Consider the following 24,795-nt stretch of genomic DNA (forward strand, 5'->3'; position numbering starts at 1 on the left):
GAATTTCACCCTCTCCAATTTAATAAACCCCGCCATATCGATGATCCAGGATTCCACGCTTGGGGGCCTCGCATCCCTCCACTGAAGAAGAATCCTTCGCCGGGCGACTAGGGACGCAAAGGCCAGAATACCGGCCTCTTTCGCCTCCTGCACTCCCTGCAACCCCAAATATTGCGAGCCCCAGCCCGGTTTGACCCTGGATCCTACCACCCCCGACACCGTCCTCGCCACGCCCTTCCAAAATTCCTCCAGCGCTGGGCATGCCCAGAACATATGGGTGTGATTTGCTGAGCTCCCTGAGCACCTAACACAACTGTCCTCTCCCCCAAAGAACCGGCTCATCCTTGTCCCGGTCATGTGTGCCCTGTGCAGACTTAAACTGTATGAGGCTGAGCCTCGCGCACGAAGAGGAAGAGTTCACCCTCCCTAGGGCATATGCCCACGTCCTCTCCCAACTCCTCCTCCCACTTGCCTTTCAACTCCACCACCGAGGTCTCCTCCTCCTCCTGCATCACCTGGTAAGTTTCCGAGATCTTCCCCACTCCAAACCCCCCCCCCGAGAGCACCCTGTCCTTTACTGTGCGTGGCAGCAGTCGCGGAAATTCCACCACTTGCAGCCTGGCAAACGCCCTTACCTGTAAATATCTGAAGGTGTGCCCGGGGGGGGGGGGGGGGAGCCCATACTTCTCCTCCAGTTCACCCAGGCTCGCGAACTTCCCGTCCACAAACAGGTCCCCCAACTTTCTTATCCCTGCCCTGTGCCACCCCGAAAACCCTCCATCTATTCTCCCTGGGACAAACTGGTGGTTCCCCCTTATTGGGGTCCACACCGAGGTCCCAACTTCCCCCCTGTGCCGCCTCCACTGCCCCAGATTTTGAGGGTAGCCGCCACCACTGGGCTCGTGGTATACCTCATTGGAGGGAGCAGCAGCGGCGCCGTTGCCAGCACCTCCAGACTCGTACCCTCACAAGACGCCGTCTCCATGCAGCCCCCTTCCCCTCCATCATCCACTTGCGCACCATAGCCGCATTGGCGGCCCAGTAGTACCCACAGAGGTTGGGCAGTGCCAGCCCCCCCCCCCCCCCTCCCCATCCCTACTCCGCTCCAGGAACACCCTTCTCACCCTCGGAGTCCCTCGTGCCCACACAAACCCCGGTATGCTCCTGTTGACCCGCCTAAAGAAGGCCTTCGGGATAAACATGGGGAGGCACTGGAACAGGAACAAAAACCTTGGGAGCACCGTCATCTTAACTAACTGCACCCTACCCGCCAGGGACAGCGGCAACGTGTCCCACCTCTTGAACTCCTCCTCCATTTGCTCCACCAGCCTTGTGAAATTAAGTCTATGCAGGGCCCTCCAGCTCCTGGCCACCTGGACCCCTAAGTACCTGAAGTTCCTCTCCGCCCTTTTTAGTGGGAGCTCGCCAATCCTGGTCCCCTGGGTGAACCACGAACAACTCGCTCTTCCCCATGTTGAGCTTGTACCCTGAGAAATCCCCAAACTCCCTGAGGATCCTCATTACCTCCGGCATTCCCCCCACCGGGTCCGCCACATATAGCAGCAAGTTGTCCGCATAGAGCGACACCCTATCCTCCTCCCCGCCCCGCACCAGCTCCCTCCAGTTCCTCGACTCCCTCAGTGCCATAGCCAGGGGTTCAATCGCCAGTGCGAAGAGCAGGGGGTACAGGGGACCTCGATGCAACCAAAAGTGCTCAGACCTCCTCTTATTCGTGGCCACACTCGCCATAGGGACCTCGTACAACAAGCTAACCCACCTGACAAACCCCTCCCCAAACCCGAACCTCTTCAGGACCTCCCACACGTACCCCCACTCTACCCTATCGAAGGCCTTCTCAGCGTCCACTATCTCCGCCTCCCCCTCCCTCGCCGGCATCATAATAACGTTCAGGAGCCTCCGCACATTCACGTTCAACTGCCACCGCTTCACGAATCCCGTCTGGTCTTCATGGATCACCTGCGGCACACAATCCTCAATTCTCATGGCTAAGACCTTCGCCAGCACCTTGGCATCTACATTTAGCAAGGAAATCGGTCTGTGAGACCCACACTGCAGGGGATCCTTGTCCTGCTTCAGGATCAAGGAGATCAGTGCCCGGGACATTGTCGGGGGCAATGCCCCCCCCTCCCTTGCCTCATTGAAGGTCCTAACTAGCAACGGGCCCAACAGGTCCACATATTTCTTGTAGAATTCGACCGGGAAACCATCCGGCCCCGGTGCCTTCCCCTCCTGCATGCTCGCTATCCCTTTGGCCAGCTCCCCCAGCCCAATCGGGCCCCCCAATCCCGCTACCAGTCTCTCCTCCACCTTTGGAAACCTCACTTGGTCCAGAAAGCGGTCCATCCCTCCCTCCTCCCGTGGGAGGTCGCACCGATACAATTCCTCACAAAAGTCCCTGAAGACCCCATTGATGTCAACCCCACTCCGCACCACACTCCCTCCCCTATCCTTAGCTCTCCCGATCTCCCTAGCTGCGTCCCACTTCCGAAGCTGATGCGCCAGCACGACTTGCCTTTTCCCCATACTCATAAATCACTCCCTGGGCCTTCCTCCACTGCACCGCCGCCTTCCTGGTGGTCAACAGGTCGAATTCGGCCTGGAGGCTACACCTCTTCCTCAACCGTCCCTCCTCCGGCACCTCCGCATACCTCCTGTCTACCCTCACCATCTCCCCCACCAGCCTCTCCCTCTGCTCACTCCTCTTCTTGTGGGCCCTAATGGAGATCAGCTCTCCCCTAACCACCGCCTTCAGCACCTCCCATACCATCCCCACTCGGACCTCCCCGTTATCGTTGGCCTCCAGGTACCTCTCTATGCTTCCTTGGACCCACTCACTCACCTCCTCGTCCGCCAACAGCCCCACCTCCAAGCGCCACAGCGGGCGCTGGTCCCTCTACTCCCCCAGCTCTAGGTCTACCCAATGCGGGGCGTGATCCGAAATAGCTATCGCCGAGTACTCGGTATCCTCTACTCTCGCTATCAGCGCCCTACTTATAATAAAGTCGTCGATCCGGGAATAAGCCTTATGAACATGCGAGAAGAATGAAAATTCCCTGGCCCCCGGCCTTGCAAATCTCCAAGGGTCCACCCCTCCCATCTGGTCCATAAACCCCCTCAGCACCTTAGCCGCCGCCGGCTTCCTACCTGTCCTAGACCTGGAGCGATCCAGTGCCGGATCCAACACCGTGTTTCCCCCCCCCATTATCAGGCCCCCCACTTCCAAGTCCGGGATCCGACCCAACATGCGCCGCATAAAACCCGCATCATCCCAGTTCGGGGCATACACATTGACCAGCACCGGCCATCTACCCCTACTCCATTTACTTACCCCCCTCCAAGAGCCCACCCGACAGACCCAATCAAAACAGTGCCAAACCCACCCTAACCACCCTCATCGAACCAAACAGAAATAAGAGCAAAGAACCCCCCCTCAAAGTGTAACACCCCAACAGCAATCCCCGACCACCCATCCCGACCCTCAGTTTGTGTCCAGTTTCTTGGCCTGAACAAGGGCCCACGCCTCCTCCGGAGACTCAAAATAATGGTGCCGGTCCTTGTAGGTGACCCACAATCGCACCGGCTGCAGCATGCCAAACTTCACTCCCTTTCTGTGCAGCACCGCCTTCGCTCGATTGTACCCAGCCCTCCTCTTCGCCACCTCCGCACTCCAGTCCTGGTATATCCGAACCTCCGCGTTCTCCCACCTGCTGCTCCTCTCCTTCTTGGCCAACCTGAGCACGCACTCCCGATCAGCGAACCGATGAAACCACACCAGCACCGCCCGCGGCGGCTCATTAGCCTTGGGCCTCCTCGCCAGCACTCTATGGACCCCTTCCAGCTCCAGGGACCCCTTGAAGGACCTCGCTCCCATCAGCGAGTTTAGCATGGTGACCACATAGGCCCCCACGTGCAACCCGTCCAGCCCCTCCAGGAGGCCCAGAGTTTGCAACTGCTTCCGCCTTGACTGATTCTCCATCTCCTCGAACCGTTCCTGCTATTTCTTGTGGAGCGCCTCGTGCGCCTCCACCTTTACCGCAAGGCCTAAGATCTCGTCCTCGTTGTCGGAGACCTTTTGTCGGACCTCGTGGATCGCCATCCCCTGGGCCGTCTGGGTCTCCAGCAGCTTGTCGATAGAAGCCTTCATCAGCTCCAGCAGGTCCGCTTTAATCTTCCTGAAGCAGCGCTGGATAACCTCCTGCTGCTCCTGCGCCCACTGCATCTACGCTGCCTGGTCCCCGCCCGCCGCCATTTTGCTCTTCTTCCCTCGCACCTTCTTTGGGTTCACCACCACTTTTTTAGTCGCCCCGCTCCTGGTCCAAGCCATACACTGTCGGGGAACTATTGCAATCTCCTTCCCACACCGGGAAATGTCGAAAAAATGCCGTTGGGGGCTCTGAAAAGAGCCGAAAAGTCCGTTTTTAGCGGGAGCTGCCGAATGTGCGACTGAGCTCCGCATAGCCGCAACCGGAAGTCCCAAGTGGCCCAATATCAAGACACCATGTGATCAACTGATAGATACACGGTGTTCATCTTCGACTTCTTACACCATTTCAGCCAAGCAGTGTAAACTTCCAGATCTGCATCTCATCGACTTCCTGAGAACTCTATAATCCTATGTTCTGAATACTGACTTTAACAACCCATAGCTGTCTGAACGACTTTCTTATCGGTGTCAATCACGAACCTTCCACTTTATTCCAATTGCTTTGCAGCAGTCTTTGCTTCTATTTGATTTTCTTGTACCGTTTTACTGAGCCGGTTTCATTCTCTACAAGTTCTATGATGTCTTTGATTATGGTGCGTTTTTCTGTCTATCTTCAGAAAGCACTTGTTTGTAGATTATTAACCCAACAACTGCCTCTTTGTGATACACAGTTTGAGCCAGATTTTCGCTGCCAAGGCGGGTAGCTTGAGTCGGCGAGTGCTGGGGTGGGCTGGTTCGAAGGCCTGCCTCAGCTCTCTAGGTGTGCATCCCAGTTGTTTCAGAAACTGTTCGGCACACCAGCCCTCACCTCCCATTCCCTACACCCCATATCCCTTCTCACTCTTCCCAGCCCCTTATACCCTCCATGCTAACTCAATGCCAACTCATGTCGCCGCCCAATCCCCATGTGACCTCATACTTTCCATACCACCTCCATAACCAATCACCCAGTATCCACCACGAGCAGACACCAGGACACAGAATAAATTCTAGCAATCTAATACAATTCTCACTCATGCACACGGGAGTGTGAAATCTCCCATTCATAAAACCCATACAACACATTTAAAACTCAAGTGGTCAATCTCATACAAGGTAAAACTTTAATTCAGACTCCACATGAAAAAGTCAGTTAAACATTTAACAGCCACTTTAAGCTGTCAATCAAACAATGAAGTCAGCACACCCTGCTGAGATAATCATAGCTTTTGAACCGGCCAGACAATCATAACGGCTTAATAGTAGCCCTTGGGAAAATGTCAACAAAGAATTCTATTGAAATTGCTGATGCTACTGATTTTTTTCTGTTAGTCAATCAAAGCAGTTCAGTAGAGTTTAAAAAGACTCAGTTACAACTGCAGCCTGTTCAAGTTTAAACAGCAGGGATTTTTTTAAAATTACTATCGTGGTTGTTATGCCGTCCTTATCTGCCCTTCAAGAGCATTCCATCAATTTGTGACTCCATACCAATACAATCAGAAAAATTGTTCCCAACTACCAGTCGAATTAATCGCTACCAACAATATTCTGAAGAAATGAAGGAAAACGCTAGGTGGAAGTTGCATGAAATTCCAGGAAAATCCTCTAATTCCACTGCCAGTATTAGATTTCACTGAGCAATGATCTATTTTCTAAAGCCATTTGATTTAATATCAAGGGACTGACTGCCTCTTTAAACTATTCGGCATTCTCATCTTGTCTTGAACTTTCAAAATTTCCAAAGTTAAGCCATGCATGATAGGTTCAATAACTGTGCTAAGTTATGTGACCTAAGCCAATGTGTACAAAAGGGTCATAACGCCCCTGAGCTCCAGAGAGAGTAAAGACCCCATTTTTCATAAATAAAATGGTTTCTCGTACATGCCAATGGGGGACAACTAGTTTAATGTTGCTCATGATGCCCTCCTTGCCCAGACTGATTGCCAAAACTGACTGCCTAGGATGGGGAAGAATGGCCACATCAACAACATGGTCGAGCACTGGATGTGACCCAGAAATTGAACCTCAACAATTGGCTCATTCAGTAAAACAGGGGAGTAAACTTGAGGGGAATAAGTTTCAATAGCATCAAAATGTGCCTTTATGTAAATCAGCGCCTTGCATCCTTGCGGCAGGCAGGCAATCCAGATGGGAAAATTCCCCGGTGGGAGAACTGCATCAGGGAGCCATCCCAATGTGGCTCCCTGCTCTTTTACTGTTCACCACCTCCTCCCCCCAACTCCAAGCCTACCACCCAGGGGATAGTAAAGCCCTGTCCATATTCTTTACAGTTGACAATATCATAAAATATTGCTTAGATTAAAGGGATTTTGTGAGGAATAAGAAACTGTGACATTAATAGATGAATCTTTCATCGGAATCGTTTCAAACATCACTAAAATCAAATGGCATTTCTGGATAAGGAAAGGCAAGAGGGATTTTTTTTAAAAATCAGGCTGGGCTCTTACTCCTGAATACCACTGAGTGATCTCAACTTGAAAATGCTTATGTGTGGACATCAAATCGAGCTCAACTGAATTCTTAATGAGATTGAAAAGTCTACTAACCCTCACTTCAAGAAACACGCATGAAGAATAGCCTATTAGAACTAAGAACAGGAGTCAGGCAGTCAGCCTCTAGAGTCCATTCCACCGGTCAATCATACCATAGCTGACATGGACCTTGGCTACATTGCCCCTCCTTTTCTCTATATCCCTTGTCTAATCAAAATCAAGCAATTTTACACAAGAAAATCTGACCCAGCATCCATAATCCTTTTGGTGGGAGGTGCAGGGGGAAACATAGGGAAAGACTTCCAGATTTTCACTTCCTTCTCCGGGAAGAAGTGCTTATTGACATGACTCCTAAATTGGCTAATGAAACGTCTAAATTCAAACCCATCGAGGGGTTGTTTGGGAAGATACCCAACGAGCCTATGAACAAAATCTTGCACCAAGAGCCATGATTTCCAGGAATGCTGGAGAATGAACTCGGGAGTTGGTGGGGGATTTATTAAGATTGAGATTGAGGCCTTGCAACACAGTGCATGTGTGCGCATGAAAATCTACATATGGCTATAGTTTGAGAAACTCCCTTCAAAGACCTCATGGATGGTTGGTGTGCGAAATGGAAATATCACACGGGACCTTGGCATCATAGTAATGAAATGGTAGGAGGAGTAGGATCAGGTGATGTGAGCACGAGAATGGCTGTGTTTCTGTGAGCTCTGATGCTACTCATTCTTTAATCCTCGCAATTATCATGCTCATGCAACCCATACTTATCTAACCTGGGACTGAGAACTCCATATTATGTCCCCAGAAGATTTCGGACTAAACATTGGTGACAAAATGCTGAGAAATCAGAAGAAAACTGTTGACAAAAGAGAGCGGTCAGGGCTTCGTTAGGGTGATCTGTCAAAGGGTTGGCGCAGACCCGATGGGCCAAATGGCCTTCTTCTGCACCATAGGAATTCTATGACAGTGCAAACTCCGCACAGTCACCCAAAGCCGGAATTGAACCCTGGTCCCTGCTGCTTTGAGGCAGCAGTGCAAACCACTGTGTTATTTATCATGCTAATCGGGATTCTTTAGCAATCGAGCACTACAAAGAATACCAGGGACTTCCATTTGTCTTGAATGGAAAAAAAAAACCCTCACCATTCTCCTTCTAGTTAAGGAGTGCGCTGTGCAGGTTTTATGATACTAGGGCTGTGTGACGGATATCCGTCTTTGCTTCCTCATATCCATATAATGGTAGTATGAGCTTAACGGTCGCCTTTGCTTTAATCATGATAAATAGGAGTAGCGCCACTGCCGGGAGGTGGGTGAGTGGCTTAAATCGGAATGCGAGGGATTAGTTTGCAGAAAGGACATTCGGTACTCATGCTTATTGTGGTGCATTTTACCTCTTCTGTTTGAGGGGAATGACTCCTGGGTGTAATGATGGAAAGTTTGTAGGTATTGCGCACGTTTGGTTAGAACTTGCGACTTTGCGTATCTTTTGTATTTATTTAATTTTGTGGTTAAAGAATCGTCAGCCAGTTCCTGCAAGGACACAGGCAGGTCTCAGATCCTAGAAAAATACTTTATAATATGCCAATGGTGCCTCTGATACAGTTGGTGATGAGAGAGATATATTTTGGTGCATGCCCAGGCAGGGCACGAAAATCTCTGGCTTGTAAGCCTTTTTCCTCTTTCTGTCAATACACTACACTCGCTTTGGCTGATTACGCAATGGCAGTAGCTACTTTGAAACTTTTCTCCTGGAATGTGCAGGGAGTAACAATATCCTATTAAAATAAAAGAAAAATATTTTGACTTTCCTTAAAAAGGAAAGCTTTATTGCAAGAAACTCACTTCGATGACAAGATGCATCTAAAATTGAAGAGGGACTGGGTGGGGCAGGTGGTTTTTGCCTCGTTCTCAACCAGTAGCCGAGCTGTTGCAGTGTTAGTCAATAAAAGTGTGTCTTTTAGAATGGAAGGCTGTATGAAGGATAAGGGGGTTAAGTTTGCGATGTCATGGGGCTATTGTATGGGGAAAAAGTCTCTATAATGAGTCTTGATAATGAATGTCTATGGTCCCCCAAATCATTCCCCTGATTTTGTTACTAAAGTCTTCATGGATTTTGTTGAATTAGCATTAGCTATTCCTTATAGGCAGGGACTTCAACTGTCAACCCTTTGATAGACAAACTCCCTATAACTAGGAATCCCCCCCCCCCCCCCACAAGCCAGAGGCCTTCGCATTGGTTTGCGAGGAGGTGGGGTATTTGGGTGTGTGGAGAACACTACATCTGAAGGATAAAGAGTTCACTTTCTTCTCTGCTCTCCACCAATGTCATACTAGAATTGACTATTTTTCATGCCAAAAACAATCCTATTCTCAGTGACTTCCTGCTCTATAGGTAGAATTGTGATCTCTGATCATGCGCCTGTTTTTCTGGAATTTTTATTCAAGGGGACCAACCCCAGGTCTAGTTCTTGGAGATTTGTTGTATTTTAAGACTGGATTTGATCTCTTCTATTCAGTCAATTCCCTCTCTAATACAAGTCCCTCAATCCTGTGGCAAACTGTAAAGCTTATGCTCGGGCTTTGCTCATTTCATATATGGTCAACAAAAGTTACAAAATGCTGGACAGCACCAGTTAGCAAAATGGACTGAAACAGAGATGGTGTATGGCAGGAATCATAGCGTGGCCAATCTACCTACCCGGCACATCTTTGGATTGTGGGGGTGAAACCCATGCAGAAACGGGGAGAATGTGCAAACTCCACATGGACAGTGACCCAGGGCCGGGATTTGAACCTGGGTCCTCAGCGCCGTAGGTAGCAGTAGCTTACTTCATATGGAAGCTGGGAGTCTGTGTACTCCTTACATGCCTTGTTGTTTCTCAAAGATTCCAAGACTTTGCCTGTCAAATGTGAAAATCCTGTAATCATGAACACTCAGAACATAGAGGATGGTCCATGAGCTGGAAGGGAGATCTAGTTTAACCTCCACTCTCTCTCTCATTCATGGCAATCTGGATTTCCCACCAAGTCTTCTGGACCATGTATTTGATACCTGGAGGGATCGAGGTATTTGTAGATTGGCGACATGTGCTTCCTTGTCATCTTTTGAGCAGCTATGTCAACAATTTGATATCCCGAGATACTCCCAAATGTCTACAGCTCAGAGACTTTATCCTGAATAAGACATCTCTGCATCTCATGCTAATGTCTCCCAGGTGGAAATAATCCTGATATCCATAGAACCTAAACAATTAATCAGCAGGTTTATACACTTTTATGTTCTAGATCCTGTGTGAATATACCTTCTGCGGGTTTGGGAAAAAGACTTTGCAGTGAATATTGATAAGGAGACTTGGGGAAAGATATGGGGAAATGCCAAAAGAATCTCAGTCTGTAATAGAACGAAGGAGACTCTGTTAGAATACTATGCCAAGCTTAAAACACAGGTTTGACACTACCATATCCTCGCTGTGCGAAAAGAGCAAAGTAGTCAAGGGAGACTACATACATTGTGTTTGGTCCTGTGTCAAAATCAAATCCTATGTAAAGAACTTGCGAAGATATTCAATACACCCTTAGAATTTGATCCTTTGTTCTTAACTCTGGGGCTCCCAGATAGAAAGATAATTGCTGTTAATGAAAAAAGGCTGCATAATATTCAAAAATTCACAGCATGGAAGAATATCCTCTGCTCCTGAATAAGCGATAAATCTCTTTCAATTCAAAATTGGCAGAAAAATTAGAATGGAATATATCCCAATGGAATTCCGAACCTGCATACTCTGATCCAAGTTGGGTGCATTCCGAAACGTATGGTACCCCTATCTCAAATATATAGGTTCCGTAATGTCTGACTTGCTCCTACAAGACCTTTTATTTATTAATATATGGTGAAATATTCATGCTGCACTGTACCAGTTTTGAGGGTTTGTTGTATTATCAGTAAAAATAAAAGAAAAACTTCAATATACTCTTTAAAAAAAAAAGGGTGGGAAGAGCTATGGAGCCAGAGAATATGAATGACAATCACCAACAATTCAGTACCAAAGAGTGTGCGTTGAATAACTCAAATTTACATCCTCAAATTATCTCATTACTTCACTTGCTGGTTAAGCAAAGCATCAAAGCAAAATGGTCAGCCTTGGCGTAATGGTAGCAGCTCAGTCAGAACATCGCAGATTCAAACCTCACTCCCGGAATCTGAGCACATAACTTCGGCTAAACTTTGGTGCAGTATTGAGGAAAGGCTGGACTCTCTGACATGCTGTCCTTTGGATGAGGTATCATAGATATCATAGAATTTACAGTGCAGAAGGAGGCCACTCGGCCCATTGAGTCTGCACCGGCTCTTGGAAAGAACACCCTACCCAAGGCCAACACCCCCACCCCATTCCCACAACCCAGTAACCCCACCCATCTGTCTGCCCTCTTTTGGGCAGGAAAGATCCCACTGCAATTTTGTTTCAAAGAGTTGGAGAGCTCTCTTAGAACCAACATTTGTCTCAACCAATACCACAGAGGTGCAGTCATGATGGGCCAAATGGCTTCCTTCTACACTGTAACAATTCTGTGATTCTGACAAGCAGCTTAGTCGATCGTTTGTCCTGTCATTGTTTGTGGGATCTTGCTCTGCACAGTTTGGCTGCCTTGTTCGCCCATATTACAACAGCCACTACACTTCAAAAATACTTTATTGACCGTGAAGTGCATTGACGATATCCAGAGATTGTGAAAGTTGTTATCTAAATGCAAGTTCTTTCTTTAATAGTTTCCTTTAATCAATGTAATACCGATGAACTCTCTTTCAATATTACTTATGAAAATCAAAACCTTTTAGGTCTTTGCACCATCACTCTGATTAAAGTAGTAGCGCTGAAAATACTTTGTTTTAAAAAGTACAATATCTGATCACAGCTCTCAGAAACACCTTGAAATAATTTGAGTTAAGTTCAGTGATGGGGTTACTAAGCCCCATGTAACACTTTGTTAAATTGCAGTTTTTCCTGTCGTCCAAAGCAATTGAAACACCTTGAGCAGAACTTACAGTTTTACAAAGCTCTCTTCATACAGATGACTGAACATTGATTTTCTGATTGTAATTCCCACTGCCAATTAGTCAGAATCATACTAAAACTGAAATGCCACATGCCTCTCAGGCACCAGAAAACATGCAAAGCTGCTGTACTCACAAAGTCTCAAAAGTCATTAACAATTTTTTCTAGTCATAGAATCCTACAGTGCAGGAGGAGGTCATTCGGCCCATGGAGCCTGCACTGACCTTCCGAAAGAGCACCATACCTAGGCCCACACCCCGCCCTATCCCCATAACCCCACCTAGCCGTTGGACATTAAGGGGCAATTTTAGCATGGCACATCTTTGGGACTGTGGGAGAAAAACCGGAGCACCTGGAGGAAACCTACGCAGAAACGGGGGGAAAGGTGGCAAACTCCACTCGAGGTGGGACTCAAACCCGGGACCCTGGCGCTGTGAGGCAGCAGTGCTAACCATTGTGCCACCTGTGCCGTCTGCTCTTGCGGACTCTTGAATCTGTCTTTGCGCGTCTTCTGCCCTAAACCAGTAACACTGCCAATTGCACCAGCAGTAACAGGACATCCTCTGCACTACCCTCCTCATCTATTTTTAAACTTTAAAAAAAGGGGGGGGGGGGGGCACAGACTATTGCAAAAACACTGATAACATCTATCTTTCAAAATGTTGTTCAGCGTGTGGTTTAAACCTGTAACGTAAAGAAACATGAAGATCAACTTTCTGCGTGGTGAAATGGCTAAGTGTCCAACAGATTTGAACGCTGCTGCCAGTAAAGGCAACCTTCTCCCACCGGCGTGTACAAAGGATGTCAAAGCTCCAGCTGTATCGTTCATCTCACACTGCCTCTCTCCAGCAGCATTACAACTTCAGCCGATGCAGTTGGAGGGACGCTTACAAAAAAAAAACACCCAGGAATGAAATGCATGAGCTGGGGGTTAATCTTTCGCATTAACCGCCCATGATTATGGGATGTTTGGTTTTAAAGAACCCGTGAGTCACGGTAGCTCCTGCGCTGCAGAACCATTGTAACCACTTCTGTCTCGGTGTAGCTGTGTATTTCCTGTGTGTGTGCGTGTCTCTGACACATAGGAGGAAAAAAAAGTCTGGTCGCGCTTGACAACTCTAATTTTCGACACGTCTGCTGCAGATGGGTCCAGGTTTGAGTGTAAAACTTGACATCTCTCCTGTCGAAGTCGCAAGCCCGGGCCAAGTCTCTGGTTCAAATAACACAAGGAGGGAGGGGGGGGGGGGGTGACCCTCAGCCCCAAATGTAACACAAATAAAATATTCAGACTGATTAATTTGAATAGCAGCAAAACACTTCTATCACTTTTAAACCAACAGCCTTCAGGTCCTCCCCTCCCTTTGACACATTTTGACTTCCTGTCACTTTATGCATCGTTAGAAACGTGCTCGAAAGTTCTGTTTTAAACGTAGAAATGCAGGAATACAGAAAGACCAGCCGGCTACTGAAAACGTGCCACATCCCACATAACCAACACACTGCATTAACTGCAAGCCTGCAGTTAAGAGTGTGTCTCAGAGCCGGGACTCCGGCAGCTCTGCCCACCCCTCCCCCCTTTTACCTTCAGCTGCGATTTGGACACTTTGCCACTTTTCTCCACGTCCAGCGCTGTGAACGCGTACCAGATGGACTTGAGCAGCTCATTCCGCAGCTCCATCACTGCCGAGACTGCCCGCCCGCAGCACAACCCAGCTCAGCTCCTCCTCCCGGGGGCCGGGGGCGCGCCGGGGCACGCCCCCGGGCAATCATCGGGGCCGCGCGCCTGCCACCCCAGGGTGAAGGGATCGGGCACGAGCGCAGCTCCTCTCTGCCCTCAACTCTTTCTCTCCCTCGATATTTTACTCAATTGCAAACTTTCCAGCCCATCTACCTCTTTTATATATACACACTTCACACACACACTGATACCTGAGGTTTGCTAGGGTACATATTTTACAAACTTTTATTCCATTCTTAAAGTTACAAACCCAATGCGCCGAGTGCCCTTCATCCACCTAGCTTTGACAGTCATCCAGACGCCAAACGTCAGCTCCCTTCTCTCTTCACAGATGCTGCCAGACTGGCTGAGATTCTCCAGTATTTTCATTTTTTGTTTCAGATTCCAGCATCCGCAGTAATTTGCTTTTACCTTCATCCATCTCCTTGCTTGCACTAAAAAACAATTTATTTTAAAAAAATTTAGAGTGCCCAATTATTTTTTCCAATTAAGGAGCAATTTAGGGTGGCCAATCCACCTACTCTGCATATCTTTGGGTTGTGGGGGCGAAACCCATGCAGCCACGGAGAGAATGTGCAAATTCCACACGGAAAGAGACCCAGGGCCGGGATCGAACCTGGGTCCTCAGCGCCGTGAGGCAGCAGTGCTAACCACTGCACCACCATGCTGCCCTCCAAAAAACAATTTCAATTGAATCCAATTCATGGGGTGGGATTCTCCGGTCTCTGACGCCAAAATCTCATTGGGCGATTAGCCGGAGAATCCCCATTGGTGGCAAAATCGGGGGCAGCGCCGCTTTTGCGATGCTCCGCCTATTCCAAAACGGCGTACCATGGACAGCTTCAGGACGTCACCTGAGGCCCTCCGCCCCCGATGGTCTGAGTTCCCAACAGCGTGGTTGGGAACCCGGCATGGCGGTGCCACAGTCAGGTGGGGGGGGGGGGGGGGGAGCCGATCCACGGACAATGGGGGGCACTATTTGGCGGAGGCTGGGGGCACTGGAGGGGGGGTGGTCCGGGGTTGGTGAGCCTTGCCAAAGGGGGGCACTATTTGGCAGGCCGGGTCGATGTGCGGCCGGCGCCATGTTGGACGGCGCAGCTGCTGCAGGCTGGCGCCGTGTGCATTTGCAACCACTGACCCAGCAATTCTCAGGCCATATCCGCAGCTAGAGCCGGGGGCTTTACGCTGCGTGCCTGCTAGCCCCCCACCAGATGTATGATCGGTGTAGGTATTGCGCCTTTTTTTCGGGCGTAAAACGCCACTGTTCCCACGCCGGCATCAGCATTTAGTCTCAAAATCGGAGAATCCAGCCCATGGTCTTCACAAGGGAGACATAAAAGATCCAAGCTTTCATGGCAAAGGAAGCCATCAGTAGGAAGAAGAATATTTATTTTACTTTAATCAGTACTCTGCCCACGTCATAATTCATAATCAAAGTCTTGGGCTGGCTTTTAATGCTCAGTTCTAACGAGCCCCAGCTGGGTGGCCTCCACCAACTACCTAGGGAGCTCTTACTCCACAAGCCCCACAGAGATATTGATGATAATGGTATCCCTGTGGGCCTCATCGGGGTTATAACACAAGCTGATAAGAAGGGGCAGCATGGTAGCATTGTGGATAGCACAATTGCTTCACAGCTCCAGGGTCCCAGGTTCGATTCCAGCTTGGGTCACTGTGCGGAGTCTGCACATCCTCCCCGTGTGTGCGTGGGTTTCCTCCGGGTGCTGCGGTTTCCTCCCACAGTCCAAAGGTGTGCAGGTTAGGTGGATTGGCCATGATAAATTGCCCTTAGTGTCCAAAATTTCCCTTAGTGTTGGGTGAGGTTACTGAGTTATGGGGATAGGATGGAGGTGTGGACCTTGGGTAGGGTGCTCTTTCCAAGAGCCAGTGCAGACTCGATGGGCCGAATGGTCTCCTTCTGCACTGTTAATTCTATGAAAAAGGCACGGCACCACATCTTGGGCTTAATCTTAGCCAAAAAGTGAAAATGTTCACTTTTATTACTGAGGTTTACTGATCTGTAAGAGCGAAATGTCTATTTGTTTGTTGGTAAACTCCTCCAAAGTCCTTGGGCCAACCTCAGCCAATCTTGGTTGCATGATATCTTGGACCAAGGGGTCCTGGGGCAAGTTATTGGAGAGTTGTCAACTAACCAACCCTGGGATGGCAGGGGGAAGAGTGGGGGTTTGGGCCTCCCAGAAGAGAATCCCACGACCCTGCCATTCATGTCTCCCTGCTGGCACTCAGGCATATTTCAACCAGCCTTTAACATACATTCTGTCATGTAAATGGATCATAGTCCCAAATTACTGACAGACATTTTGAACTTTTAAGGCAGACCGTTTTAAAAAAAAACTACAAGCATAAACTGGTTGAAGCTGTAAAGTAACCACTTGCTAGAATTTCTATGTGCATTACACTTGACTAACTAGTCCAGAGAAAATGGAATGTCACACCTTATTTCAGACAGAAACACTTCAAAGGAAGAGATGCAATGCAAAAACTGAACTGTAATCTCCTGTAGAGATAATGGTAGCTGATTACCACAGAAACTATATCCCAAACTGTGGACATGATATGAGTTGAAAGAAAGCAATTCCTGGGTAAAAGACATATTTGTATTTTTCCTCTTACAGGAATACACAAGAAAAGGGTTAAAAACCAAATCAACCCTGGTCTCTGTTCTACTCTGGTGTTCTAATTCTACTATTAGTTCTACTATTCTACATTGAAAACAGCGCGAGTGGAGAGAAAGCCAGGACATTGAAAACAGCGCGAGTGGAGAGTGAGCCGGGACATTTAAAACAGCGCGAGAGGAGAGTGAGCCGGGACATTGAAAACAGCGCGAGGAGAGAGAGAGCGGGAGATTTAAAAAGCGCGGGAGGAGAGAGAGCCGAGAGATTTTAAAAGCGCGGGAAGAAAGAGAGCCGGGACATGGAAAACAGCGCGAGAGGAGAGAGAGCCGAGAGATTTAAAAAGCACGGGAGATTTAAAAAGCGCAGGAGCTGCGAGTCGGAGCGGAGATTTATAAAGATCGCGGCCTAGTTTCGGGAGCCGTTCGGAGGAGGAGGAGCAGTCTCTGTCAGGGAGAGAACCTGAGAACATCTAAGATACTCAGAAGGTAAGAAGGTAAGTAAGTGATTTTTACTCATTTTTACTTTTATACCTTTTTCAAATTGTGTGTGTCGGGGGGAAACTGAAGTGACATCACAGAAAAGCTGTGACCTGAGTGGCTGGTTGGGAATCTACAATAAATTTAAAAAATTAAGCATTGGTAACTAATTAAACATAATTACTTAATTATAATTTAATGGGGTATCTAAGCCAGAGATCAGAGAGTACAATATTTTGCTTTCGCATTTATATTAGAAATCTAGTGCTAGGAAACAGATAGTTAACAGTAACTTTAAAATAAAATTTACAAATATATAAAAAAAAAATTTTTAAACTTTTAATTTTAATTAATTGACGCAATGTCAGTTAGAGGGGTGGAGTGCTCTGACTGTGAGATGTGGCAGGTCCAGGAGGCTTCCAGCATCCCGGATGGCTTCATCTGTAGAAAGTGCACCCAACTGGAGCTCCCCACAGACCGCATGGTTCGGTTGGAGCAGCAATTGGATGCACTTAGGAGCATGCAGGTGGCAGAAAGCGTCATAGATCGCAGTTATATAAATATGGTCACACCCAAGGTGCAGGCAGAGAAATGGGTGACCACCAGAAAGGGCAGGCAGTCAGTGCAGGAATCCCCTGTGGTTGTCCCCCTCTCGAACAGGTATACCCCTTTGGATACTGTCGGGGGGGATAGCCTATCAGGGGAAAACAACAGCAGCCAGACCAGTGGCACCACGGCTGGCTCTGATGTTCAGAAGGGAGGGTCAAAGCGCAGAAGAGTAATAGTAATAGGGGACTCTATAGTCAGGGGCACAGATAGGCGCTTCTGTGGACGTGAAAGAGACTCCAGGATGGTATGTTACCTCCCTGGTGCCAGGGTCCAGGATGTCTCCGAACGGGTAGAGGGCATCCTGAAGGGGGAGGGCAAACAGGCAGAGGTCGTTGTACATATTGGTACTAACGACATAGGCAGGAAGGGGCATGAGGTCCTGCAGCAGGAGTTCAGGGAACTAGGCAGAAAGTTAAAAGACAGGACCTCTAGGGTTGTAATCTCGGGATTACTCGCTGTGCCACGTGCCAGTGAGGCTAGAAATAGGGCCAGATCATCGACATGGATACCAATTACACGTGAGAACACCACCCACCAGGTACGCGGTACATATTCGTGAGACTCAGCCAACGTTGTCTAACTCATACGCTGCAGGAAAGGACGTCCCGAAGCGTGGTACATTGGCGAGACCATGCAGACGCTGCGACAACGAATGAACGGACATCGCGCGACAATCACCAGGCAGGAATGTTCCCTTCCAGTCGGGGAACACTTCAGAAATCAAGGGCATTCAGCCTCTGATCTCCGGGTAAGCGTTCTCCAAGGCGGCCTTCAGGACATGCGACAACGCAGAATCGCCGAGCAGAAACTTATAGCCAAGTTCCGCACATATGAGTGCAGCCTCAACCGGGACCTGGGATTCATGTCGCATTACATTCATCCCCCACCATCTGGCCTGCGAAATCCTACCAACTGTCCTGGCTTGACACAATTCACACCTCTTTAACCTGAGGTTACCCCATCTCTGGATCTGTAAAGATTTAACCACCTGCTAATGCTCGCATTCCAAGCACTGTCTGGCAGCTTTGAATTTGTCTATATATTTGTTTCTGGAACATACCTCTTCATTCACCTGAGGAAGGAGCAGCGCTCCGAAAGCTAGTGACACCGAAACAAACCTGTTGGACTTTAACCTGGTGTTGTAAGATTTCGTACTGTGCTCACCCCAGTCCAACACCGGCATCTCCACATCATAGAAATAGGAAGATAGAGCAGCTAAACACGTGGCTAAACAGCTGGTGTAGGAGGGAGGGTTTCCATTATCTGGACCACTGGGAGCTCTTCCAGGGCAGGTGTGACCTGTATAAGAAGGACGGGTTGCATCTAAACTGGAGAGGCATAAATATCCTGGCCGCGAGGTTTGCTAGTGTCACATGGGAGGGTTTAAACTAGTATGGCAGGGGGGTGGACACGGGAGCAATAGGTCAGAAGGTGAGAGCATTGAGGGAGAACTAGGGAATAGGGATAGTGGGGCTCTGAGGCAGAGCAGACAGGGAGAAGTTGCTGAACACAGCGGGTCTGGTGGCCTGAAGTGCATATGTTTTAATGCAAGAAGTATTACGGGTAAGGCAGATGAACTTAGAGCTTGGATTAGTACTTGGAACTATGATGTTGTTGCCATTACAGAGACCTGGTTGAGGGAAGGGCAGGATTGGCAGCTAAACGTTCCAGGATTTAGATGTTTCAGGCGGGATAGAGGGGGATGTAAAAGGGGTGGCGGTGTTGCGCTACTGGTTAGGGAGAATATCACAGCTGTACTGCGGGAGGACACCTCAGAGGGCAGTGAGGCTATAGGGTAGAGATCAGGAATAAGAAGGGTGCAGTCACAATGTTGGGGGTTTACTACAGGCCTCCCAACAGCCAGCGGGAGATAGAGGAGCAGATAGGTCGACAGATTTTGGAAAAGTGTAAAAACAACAGGGTTGCGGTGATGGGAGACTTCAACTTCCCCAATATTGACTGGGACTCACTTAGTGCCAGGGGCTTAGACGTGGCGGAGTTTGTAAGGAGCATCCAGGAGGGCTTCTTAAAACAATATGTAGACAGTCCAACTAGGGAAGGGGTGGTACTGGACCTGGTATTGGGGAATGAGCCCGGCCAGGTGGTAGAAGTTTCAGTAGGGGAGCATTTCGGGAACAGTGACCACAATTCAGTAAGTTTTAAAGTGCTGGTGGACAAGGATAAGAGTGGTCCTAGGATGAATGTGCTAAATTGGGGGAAGGCTAATTATAACAATATTAGGCAGGAACTGAAGAACCTAGATTGGGGGCGGATGTTTGAGGGCAAATCAACATCTGACATGTGGGAGGCTTTCAAGTGTCAGTTGAAAGGAATTCAGGACCGGCATGTTCCTGTGAGGAAGAAGGATAAATACGGCAATTTTCGGGAACCTTGGATAACGAGAGATATTGTAGGCCTCGTCAGAAAGAAAAAGGAGGCATTTGTCAGGGTTAAAAGGCTGGGAACAGACGAAGCCTGTGTGGAATATAAGGAAAGTAGGAAGGAACTTAAGCAAGGAGTCAGGAGGGCTAGAAGGGGTCACGAAAAGTCATTGGCAAATAGGGTTAAGAAAAATCCCAAGGCTTTTTACACGTACATAAAAAGCAAGAGGGTGGCCAGGGAAAGGGTTGGCCCACTGAAGGATAGGCAAGGGAACCTATGTGTGGAGCCAGAGGAAATGGGCGAGGTACTAAATGAATACTTTGCATCAGTATTCACCAAAGTGAAGAAATTGGTAGATGTTGAGTCTGGAGAAGGGTGTGTAGATAGCCTGGGTCACATTGAGATCCAAAAAGACGAGGTGTTGGGTGTCTTAAAAAAAATTAAGGTAGATAAGTCCCCAGGGCCTGATGGGATCTACCCCAGAATACTGAAGGAGGCTGGAGAGGAAATTGCTGAGGCCTTGACAGAAATCTTTGGATCCTCACTGTCTTCAGGTGATGTCCCGGAGGACTGGAGAATAGCCAATGTTGTTCCTCTGTTTAAGAAGTGTAGCAAGGATAATCCAGGGAACTACAGGCCGGTGAGCCTTACTTCGGTGGTAGGGAAATTACTGGAGAGAATTCTTCGAGACAGGATCTACTCCCATTTGGAAGCAAATGGACGTATTAGTGAGAGGCAGCACGGTTTTGTGAAGGGGAGGTCGTGTCTCACTAACTTGATAGAGTTTTTCGAGGAGGTCACTAAGATGATTGATGCAGGTAGGGCAGTGGATGTTGTCTATATGGACTTCAGTAAGGCCTTTGACAAGGTCCCTCATGGTAGACTAGTACAAAAGGTGAAGTCACACGGGATCAGGGGTGAGCTGGCAAGGTGGATACAGAACTGGCTAGGTCATAGAAGGCAGAGAGTAGCAATGGAAGGATGCTTTTCTAATTGGAGGGCTGTGACCAGTGGTGTTCCACAGGGATCGGTGCTGGGACCTTTGCTGTTTGTAGTATATATAAATGGTTTGGAGGAAAATGTAACTGGTCTGATTAGCAAGTTTGCAGACGACACAAAGGTTGGTGGAATTGCGGATAGCGATGAGAACTGTCAGAGGATACAGCAGGATTTAGATTGTTTGGAGACTTGGGCGGAGAGATGGCAGATGGAGTTTAATCCGGACAAATGTGAGGCAATGCATTTTGGAAGGTCTAATGCAGGTAGGGAATATACAGTGAATGGTAGAACCCTCAAGAGTATTGAAAGTCAAAGAGATCTAGGTGTACAGGTCCACAGGTCAGTGAAAGGGGCAACACAGGTGGAGAAGGTAGTCAAGAAGGCATACGGCATGCTTGCCTTCATTGGCCGGGGCATTGAGTATAAGAATTGGCAAGTCATGTTGCAGCTGTATAGAACCTTAGTTAGGCCACACTTGGAGTATAGTGTTCAATTCTGGTCGCCACACTACCAGAAGGATGTGGAGGTTTTAGAGAGAGTGCAGAAGAGATTTACCAGAATGTTGCCTGGCATGGAGGGCATTAGCTATGAGGAGCGGTTGAATAAACTCGGTTTGTTCTCACTGGAACGAAGGAGGTTGAGGGGCGACCTGATAGAGGTCTACAAAATTATGAGGGGCATAGACAGAGTGGATAGTCAGAGGCTTTTCCCCAGGGTAGAGGAGTCAATTACTAGGGGGCATAGGTTTAAGGTGAGAGGGGCAAGGTTTAGAGTAGATGTACGAGGCAAGTTTTTTGACGCCGAGGGTAGTGGGTGCCTGGAACTCGCTACCGGAGGAGGTGGTGGAAGCAGGGACGATAGTGACATTTAAGGGGCATCTTGACAAATACATGAATAGGATGGGAATAGAGGGATACGGACCCAGGAAGTGTAGAAGATTGAAGTTTAGCCGGGCAGCATGGTCGGCACGGGCTTGGAGGGCCGAAGGGCCTATTCCTGTGCTGTACATTTCTTTGTTCTTTGTATACCAGTGTATGTTATGAAGGTCACAGCTGAAGAACAGTCACAAGGCATTCCTGTATTTTCAGGTTTAAAAAAAGTATTTCTCTCTCTCCCTCTGACTGCTAGAAGCAAGTCACAAGTCAGCTACCGGAATCACCCAACTTAATGGCCGCAATATCTCACCAGCTACTCCTCACAGACAAGCAAAAGTCCGATTCGTATATCTTTTTAATTTTCATTTTGGGACTCACTTTCCATTTCTACCCTGTGTGTATGCATGTTGCATTTTTACTTTTTCCTTCTCACATTTTAGTACCTAATTAACTCGCTCATTCTTTAACTCAAGAAAGCCCAGTTAAATTGACTCCTTTTAAAACGCAAACACATTTGGACTGGGAAAATGTATCCACAAGGGAAAGGATCCTTTTAACATTAGCCTTGTTGGGACCAACTGAGGAGGTTGCATAAAGAAGGGGGAGGCAGTTCAATTGGGGGGGATCTTATCCGGAATCATAACAAATTGGGGATCTCGCTCGGGGACCAGTCGTAGCAAATCCAAGAAAGAATGCAACAAATCAATGTCATAAATAAATACTTGAATTTGTTTCACATTTCATTTGGTTTTTTTTCTCTCATTTTATATGTTTCATGTAAATGATGATCTGAGACACTCCATGTTATTACTTGGTGAGGGAAAGCAACAGGGAAAAGAGGAGGAGGCTGGAGCAAAAAGTTAACAGAGAACAACTAGCAACAATTAAAGAAAGGGAAGGCCAGAGAGAGGAGGAAATAAATTGACAGTGTGACATAACTCAAGAACAACCAATGCTGCAAGTAAGAGGCAAAGACTGTTTAAGGAAGATTTCAGCTATGATCCTTATCATAACAATGTCAGGCCCAGGTTATGGCATCAGCAGTGGACCAGAGGCATGTGAATATTGTGATGGAACAAAGTGGGAAAAAGAGCCACCTTCAATATGTTGCACAAATGGTAAAGCCTGATTGCCACCCTTAAGTCACCCAACAACAAAACCCAAAACACTTCTTGAAAAACATCAGAAAATCTAACAGCTGAGTCAGATCGCTCAGAAATCCCTTTATTTTGGCTCAACGTGCTCAGTCATTAAATATTTAATCTTTCAACAAACACTGAAGTGCAGAGTGATGCTAAAAATGCAGAGTGTGATACTACAGCTGTTTCCTTTGACACTGACAATGAAATATTCAGGGCATTAACAAGCATTGAGGAGATAGGTGCAGGTGTAGATTTTGGGGATTTGGGGAGTGACACAGAAGAAATGGAGAATGATTAGCAGAAATCATTATAATAAACATTGTAAATCTAATTGAACCACACTCAGGCCAATTTAAGTAAAACAAATGGAATTAAGTTCATCGTGAAAAGAAATACCTTTTGTTTGCACAATACTTTTAATGTGTATGTAGGTATTTGTTTCAATTAATAGAATTAAAATTGTTAATTCAAATAATTGTGTGAAGGGGTGACATGGTGGCACAGTGGTTAGCACTGCTGCCTCACGGCGCCGACGACCTGGGTTCAATCCCGGCCCGGGTCACTGTCCGTGTGGAGTTTGCACATTCTCCCCATGTCTGCATAGGTCTCACCCCCACAACCCAAAGATGTGCAGGGTAGGTTGGTCACGCTAAATTGCCCCTTAATTGGAAAGAAAATGTTAAAATTAAAAAAATAAGTGTGAAATAAGGTAATTAAGTGAATTATTAAATGAAATGTGTTGTAGATAAGAAATGCTTACAAAAAATTACTTCATAGAAACATTTGCAGCTGAAACACCTACCTCAATCAATCCATATGCCCATAAGGCACATTAGCTTAATTCTTCATAAAAACATTTGGGCGGGATTCTCCGTTTCAGAGACTAAGGGCTGGATTCTCCGCCGTTGGGATGCTCCGTTTTGCCGGCAGCTCCACAATGGGAAACCCCATTGACCAGCCAGTGAAACGGAGCATCCCACCGGCGTGCTGAACCATAAATCTGGCATGGTGGGACGGAGAATCCAGCCCATAGTGCTGACGCCAGGACAGAATCAGTGAACTTCTACGAAAGCAAAATTTGCGGCGTTCCCAGAACAATTTAGGAAATGTTAAAGGGCTAGAACTGGTGACACGTAGAATCTGACCAATTCCAATGGGAAACGGTGATGGATTCGCCGGGGTCGGGATTGGAACTCGAGAGACTGACAAGCTGCAGCTGCATATTAGCACTCCACTCCCCACACAAACTCATCTCAGCCAAACAAGATGGCACTGATTGCGCTGGAGCACGCCCATTCCATTGATCGGTCAGCTGGGGCCAGAGGGTACCTAGACGGGTGGCCTTGGGGCACACCCATACGACCCGTGGTACTAAGTTCACAGTGCGCAGTCAGCGGCGTACGCATCCACCCTGATCCCACAGCCTACTTCCTGGCTGCCCCCTGCTACTCCCCCAGCCCTGGCAAAAGCACCCCGGCCAGCGGGGCAACTGTCAGTACAATATGGCAATGGTGGACACTTTCTGTACCCCGTCTCTCTCTCTCAGCAGCCACGGCTTCTGTTTCCCAAGTTTTGAAACCACAAGTGAGTTTCGCTGTCAGTAATTCCTCCTGGTGGAGGTAGTGATATGCCGACGGCGTTTACTGTACATGGGGAGTAGAACACATCGGCGCCACTGAAGAGGCATCGGCGTATGTCTTTCTGGTGGGCGCCCGGTGTCGTCCACGATTTTGGCATCACGACCGATCCTCCGCCCAATCGCCTTTCCCGATTTCAGTGTTGGCCGATGGAGAATCCCGCCCATGATCGTTTTTTAAAATCTTATTTTTAACTTGCAATCCTCTACTTCTTGGGCATAGGCAACTCACCCAGCTTGTATATCAATATATGTTCACACTAGTTACTGAAGTTTATATTTAGTATCGAACAGAAGAGACAAATATAGACTTCCATTTAAACAGCACTGTATCAGATCTCAGGATGTACACATCAGTTTAAGCAAATTGCATTTATATAGAGCCTTTAATACAACAAAACATTCCAAGGCATTGTAGAAGAGTGTTATCCAACACAATTCGACACCAAGCACAGATGATCAATAGCTTGGTCAAAGAGACAGGTTTTAAGGAACATCTGAAAAGTGGAGAGACATACGCAGAGAGGT

General features: G+C 47.9%; 1 protein-coding gene across 1 annotated transcript in view; it reads right to left on the reverse strand.

The window, feature by feature from the left end:
- LOC140393891 (differentially expressed in FDCP 6 homolog) overlaps positions 1-13,466 on the reverse strand; it is a 228,453-nt gene extending 214,987 nt beyond the window's left edge. The window contains exon 1 of the mRNA XM_072480488.1: positions 13,357-13,466. Within this exon, the coding sequence (XP_072336589.1) occupies positions 13,357-13,452 (96 nt within the window). The 5' untranslated portion in view covers positions 13,453-13,466. The remainder of the gene's footprint in view (positions 1-13,356) is intronic.
- Between the last annotated feature and the right edge of the window lie 11,329 nt (positions 13,467-24,795).

The sequence above is a fragment of the Scyliorhinus torazame genome, chromosome 17 (assembly GCF_047496885.1).
Source record: "Scyliorhinus torazame isolate Kashiwa2021f chromosome 17, sScyTor2.1, whole genome shotgun sequence".
NCBI classification, from domain to species: domain Eukaryota; kingdom Metazoa; phylum Chordata; class Chondrichthyes; order Carcharhiniformes; family Scyliorhinidae; genus Scyliorhinus; species Scyliorhinus torazame.